At 24.7% G+C, this 6364-nt stretch overlaps 1 protein-coding gene across 5 annotated transcripts in view; it reads right to left on the bottom strand.

The window, feature by feature from the left end:
* Positions 1 to 138: 138 nt before the first annotated feature.
* LOC112682090 (FERM, ARHGEF and pleckstrin domain-containing protein 2-like) overlaps positions 139 to 6364 on the bottom strand; it is a 34319-nt gene continuing 28093 nt past the window's right edge. For 2 of the 5 annotated variants that reach the window (XM_025552560.1, XM_025552561.1), the window contains exons 14-23: positions 5875 to 5961; positions 5624 to 5815; positions 5366 to 5552; positions 5199 to 5308; positions 4984 to 5127; positions 3179 to 3318; positions 2871 to 3010; positions 2426 to 2592; positions 2095 to 2354; positions 139 to 361 (exon numbers count right to left, since the gene is read on the bottom strand). In XM_025552560.1, the coding sequence (XP_025408345.1) occupies positions 259 to 361; positions 2095 to 2354; positions 2426 to 2592; positions 2871 to 3010; positions 3179 to 3318; positions 4984 to 5127; positions 5199 to 5308; positions 5366 to 5552; positions 5624 to 5815; positions 5875 to 5961 (1530 nt within the window). In that variant the 3' untranslated portion in view covers positions 139 to 258. Of the gene's footprint in view, positions 362 to 2094; positions 2355 to 2425; positions 2593 to 2870; positions 3011 to 3178; positions 3319 to 4852; positions 4938 to 4983; positions 5128 to 5198; positions 5309 to 5365; positions 5553 to 5623; positions 5816 to 5874; positions 5962 to 6364 lie in introns of those variants that run through there. The other 3 variants (XM_025552562.1, XM_025552563.1, XM_025552565.1) reach the window with 3 other exon arrangements.

The raw sequence follows: 6364 nt of genomic DNA, 5'->3' as shown, positions 1-6364 counted from the left end.
AGGTACCAACCTACTCCCAGTCATACGATAAAAATAAAAAATTAACATAATAAAAATAATAATAATAGTTATAAATTATAATAATGGGGGGAATGAAGAGGATGGATTAGTTAAATGAAAATTGAATAAAATCCACTATCGATTTTGTAACAGTTATATTATAATAAACCTAAAATTTCTTAACTTTAAGTGTCGTGTTAAATAGTTCCCTTAAGTAAAAATAATAATAAAAAATATATTTTGATTGCAAAATTATATTCATTTGACTATAATGTCCGAGTAATTATTTTCACTGTCTTTGCGGCTGAACAGTCTCATACGGCCGGAATGTTGCGTAGCACTGCCAATTACATCCATCCATCTAAATATAATAAAAAACATTTAGCTATAGTTCATTATAAATTACACATTCATACAAAATATAAACGGGTAAGTTTAATTATAATTTGAACATTTAATCATGATAATAATTTATATGAAAAATTAGTTTTAAGAGTAGAAAAGATGCTATAATAAAAATCGTTAATGGTTTACCATTGAGGTAGAATATTCACACACAAAATAAGAAAGTAATAATTACATTACTAAGATCTTAATATTAATTAACATTATACATAAATAATGGAAATTGAAAAATTTGGTTTTAAACTAACTATGAATCATTATATAAAAAGTATAAGTAAAATATTAAATTACCACAAGTCTTAATAGTTAGTTTCTAGTATTTCTACTACTTAATAAGTAGGGAATCTCAAAAAAGGTTATGGCATTTTCTTAAATTGTTAACTAGCTTTACAACAGGTTCAATATTTTTAGATACCGAAAATAATTACTACTAAATACAATACATATTTTATAAAACTATTCTACATAAAGGATATTATTCTCATTACTGACCAACAATTGTTTTTAAACATTATACTATTTCAAGTTATTTATTTTATATAATTATATTTATATTCTACATATAAATCATATAGTTATACTATTATTATAATAGATAATAGAAATAGAACTCTATAGAAACTTCTATATTGAATAGAATTCTATTTCTATTTCTAAATATTTTAGTATTAGTTGCAGGGTTCGGGGAAAAAAATGGTTTTTTTATTTATTTCCATTGTTTTAAACATTTTAAACATTTTAAAATAAGAAAAGAATTGTTATAATTTACTTTTAAAGGCCAATGGAAAATGGCATATAGAACAAAAATAATGTATGTTATTATGTCGCAATATTTATTTTCTAAGTTGGTCATAGTTTGGGATATTGAGGGAATCTATGTAATCAACACTAGACAATAGTAATCATTACCTCACAAACCCATACATATAATTTAAATTAGTAATGAATTAGGTACAGGTACTTCAAGTACTATAGAATAATCAATTATAGAATAATAATTGAATGTTGAAAATTAATTATAGTTACATATTTGTTTATTCTCTCCAGATTGAAGGGAGTATTTAAAAAATATAGTAGATAACTAATGTGTCCAAAATAGAACATGCAATAAAATCGACGTTTTTATAAATTTAAACTATAATTTATCATCAATATCAATTAAAATAATTACTTGTTATTACTTATTTACACCAAAAACAAATGGAATTTGAATAATAATATGGGTTTTTTTTTTTAAGTTTTAAAAGAATTTATTAAAAAACATTTTTAAACATATGATGAAAAAAGAACCTGTAAAATTCATACAATTTTGTAAATCTTACACTTAATTAAAAATATAATATGTTATAATTATATAATAATATAAGAAAGAAAGTGTGGGCGCTTATTCCCCACGGCTAACTTTTTAATACATTTTTATTAAAAAATTTTAAGAACACCTCTGAATACACCCATTCATTAATATTATTTCATATGAAATCTTTCAGGGCAGCTAAGTATATAAGTATATAATAATTATTGGAAAAAAACATGTGGATGACTATGAAAAATGAAATGAAATGAAAAATGAATGATAAAAGAATTCTAAAATGGAATATATTTATAATTTGACTACATAATGATTTGTAATGATATAATTAATCCAATTTAACAGTATTGTAATGCAATCATACATTCATACATGCTTACCTGCCAAATGTATATTCACTTTCAGCTCTGAAAAAGTATATATGATTTTTGAACTGCAACTTGAAAACAAAATCTTTTAAGATAGAGTCCTCTTCATTAGGTTTGGATACGTTATAACCTAGTAGAGGCAGACTGGCTAACGGCGAGTCATCTTGGAAAGACTTGTAGAAGAACAGACAGAAATTGGTGAATACAACCCAAAGTTTTTGCCAGCCATTGCTATTTTTAAATTTGCGCAACAGAAAACCGCTTAACTGATTCTGATGGTATGAAAGAAAAAAAGACATTAAAACAAAATAATAATTGAAAATTCAGACTTTGGACTACTCACCTCAGTGGCTCGGAGATGATCAGCCATGCCAATGCTCGTGTTCCTATGCCAACACACATGTACAGTGGTATTATTTCTTTGTGCGGTACTCGGCACTTTCCCACCATTAATTTCGGTCATAACTCCATTATAGTCACCATTGTTGCTTATCATGTCATCTGAGGAATCTGAACGAAATAAAAGTACTATTTAATGAAAACAAGTTATATGCGATTATTGACAATGTTAATCTTTTCTTACACACAGGACTAAGATTAACGAATGGCAATAAGTGCAACAAGAATATTTTATAAGAATAATTATATGAGTATTTGCAGAAATTAGAGGTTATAAGCTATACCATAAATAAATACATTTTATTCAGAAACACACAATTAATTAAAATAAGAAATAAACTATTTATATTTTTTTAAAATGATTATCAAATTAAAAATAATTAACTTACTGCATGATTTTAAACTCAAATAAATATTGGGTGGCTCAATATTTGTAGTCCGTTCTCTCTTGAATACTTGAACACTTGCTGCAATATCTTCCAACCATTTATCTTTTTCCTCCTGACTGTTCGCCGCAATTGTGATTACCCTGCAATAGGAAAACAGTCTATAATTGGCACCAAATATTTTTTATTTTTAAATCATATTCGAGTTACATGCATATTTGCTCACTGTACAAGTAGGTAATAATATCGATATACGATTAATAATAGAAAAACGTAGTCTGCGACTAATTTTTGCAATCATTTCCTCATACCTGTTATTTGAATAGATTGAAAAAGAATATTGTGTTGGGTTGTCAGTTCTTTCTTCAACAAAGAGGTCGTTGAGGGGTATCTGACCATGGACGCGAAACATGTGGCCAACCCTTGCCGTGTAAAACAACATGTCAGACATCTATATTGGCATGCACAAAAGCGCAACACTAATGTTAAGCTGAACACATATTTCTTTAAAGCTATAAGTAAAAGCTTGATTGGGCCTGTGCGGCAGCATCAAGATGGTGAAGTGGAAGTTATCATAATACTACATTATATTTAAAAAAAAAGTTACTATTTTTTAATACATTAAGTATTATTTTGATTACATAATTAAATTTTTCAACAATGTATATAAACAAATATTTTACTTTAAAAAATAAAAGAAAAAAAAGAAAAACAAACAAAAAATAAAAAAAAATAAAAATATGACTTTAAAATTATATGTATTCAAAATAGAAAAAGATAATTTAATATTAAAAAGAGAACATTTATTATACATAGAGGTGTTATATAAAAAATTATCTAATCATATAAACAAAAACAGTCAATTCAATTAATAATTAAAAAAGTAGTTAATTTACAAATATTTAGATCCAAAAATTATTTGAACATAAGTTTTTTATTGAAAATTTCACAATTAATGACATTTATTTTAAGATAAATAATGTTCTTTAGGCTCTTAAACCACACAAAATGTATCATAATTACTATTTGAGTACTAACAGACTAAAGAGAATTACAATCAAACAAACAAACAATAATGAATTTTTAAGAACGACTTATAAACTTAATCAAGAATTGAAAATTAATTAAAGCAGTTTTGATATTTTTTTACTCAAAATGTGTTTAAAATATTTTTTGTAAATTATGTTTAACACTGCCAAGCATATCTACTTTTATAAATCAATAAACATAATAACTGTCAAATACCACACAAATATAGGGACATACAAAAATTGAACTAATTTTAATAGTGATAATTAGAGTTCGGATGTTTATAACTAATTTGTTTTTCACTAAATTACCTTTAAGTATAACACAAAATTAGTTATATAGTTTAAATTAGTTAATATTTATGTACATCTATATAAACCAATTTATGTTATTTGCAAGTATACATTTTAAATCAACATTATTTAATTTTATATTTTTGAATAACTACCAAGTAAAAACACTATAAAATCATGCATAATAAATTGATATTATTTAGATATTTATATGAATATATTTAGTAATTAAGTTAAATAATTTTTTTTTTTTTTTTCATTAAAACTTGCTATTCTTAAGATTTAAAAATAGTGTATGCTACATAGAGTAATTTATGAAATTTGTTAAATAATTATTAAAAAATAATATTTTAAATTAAATAAAAAAATTGTTTATCCTTTTTGATATTTGTATAAGTATTCGTAATCAGAAATTACCATAAGTAAATTTAAATGAATACTATAATCAACTTTGGTCATTAACATCCAAGCTCTAACTTGACAGTTAACAATAGTTTCATTTGAGAAATTTCAACAGCATGTATTTGTAGCTATAGTTTTTATGATTTTCTTTTCTCTTTACATAATTTTTTTTTTAAAAACGGTATTTTCAAATTAAAATTTGATCATAAAAATATATATTAAATAATTATTTAAATATACTAAATTGTTGAAATAAAATTTAATATATTTTGACAATGTTTTAAGATTGACGGCCATCCATAATTTGAATATTATGTATGAATAGCGTGCCGCACAGTTGGGGCTGCTAAAAATAAACAAATAAGATAATGTTAAAACATGCTTCAACTTGCCAGAAAAAACATGCGCTGTTGGTAACCTTTTCTTTGTGAGAATTTGGTAAGACACCCCTGCCGAACAAACTCTCGGCCAGTAACATGAAGAGTGTCAATGCCAACCATATCTCTTTCTAACTCACAGAGCTGTACAAAGTTTTCCTATGTTATCAAAATAAAATTAACAAAATTAATAATATTCAGTTGAAAATCAAACAACTGTTCATAATTACTGATCTGCGAAGTGCACTTGGCAGTCTCTTGGTTACTTTTAACAGTTTTACTCTTGCTTCCAAGCAATTATTGTAGTCATTATGTGAAGAACCATAGTGTCTTATTAGTTCTATAAAAACAGTATATATAAATTAAACAAAAAATAATTCTTAATAAAATTTCATACTTTCTAATAAATGAGAATAATGGAGTAATCTTTGAAGTGGTTTTAAAACAAATGAAGACAATGGCAAATAGCACACTTTTTCCATCTCAAAGTCTTTATAAAATGTTTCAAATCTCTTGTTAGTACGATATGAATGATCAATTTTTTCTAAAACATTAAGGTGTTCATCCAAATAATGATCATACAACTAGAACATAAAATATTCATAAATATACATTTATTTAATTTTAATAAACTAATTAAACTAATAAAATATACCTCCAAATAATTAAAATGCTGTAGTAAAATATCTGCTATACATGGAGGGTCCCAATTGTTCAATCTCATTTCTACATCTTTCAAGAAAATAGAATGAGCATCATAAATTGGATCAATTAAATTTAAAAGCATATTTATTGCTTCTATTTGTCCCATTTCATCATCTTCTTTACTCATTTCATCTCGTAGCCACTAGTAATCAAATATGTATTATTATTTTATTTTATTTTTTAAATTGATTTATAACCTACAAAGTTAATGACTTCCAAGTCTTTTCTATAAGTGCGCTCCGTCATCAATAACTCTTTAGTAATAAAATATGCTCTGTCTGTAGGTCTCTAAAAATAGATTACAATTATAAATAAATTATAAACAAAATATTATACATCAATGGGGGCTTAGATTTTATAGACATAATAAATGACAAAAAAGCACAAATTTTCTTAAAAAAGCAAAAAAAAAGCATGATCAAAAATTAACATGAATCAGTTATAAAACTGAATAAAAAAATAAATTAAATTAAAAAAATAATTAATTATCATGTATATTGTAAGATTTTCAGAAGTGCAACTGTCTCTATTATTTGACAGAATGTTTTTATACATAGAAAACAAATGCTCTACATCCACTGAAGTTATTGGTACATACTTCATGCAAGAAGATTCGTTTAAATCTAACCTATGATAATTTATTTCGTTTGATTAAACGCCACCAGTATATTATTAATGTCTATTCATTTTT

Source organism: Sipha flava, unplaced genomic scaffold, assembly GCF_003268045.1.
Source record: "Sipha flava isolate LNK unplaced genomic scaffold, YSA_version1 1_pilon_pilon, whole genome shotgun sequence".
NCBI classification, from domain to species: domain Eukaryota; kingdom Metazoa; phylum Arthropoda; class Insecta; order Hemiptera; family Aphididae; genus Sipha; species Sipha flava.
The sequence above is the reverse complement of the archived record's forward strand: the minus strand, read 5'-3'. Positions and strand labels throughout refer to the sequence as shown.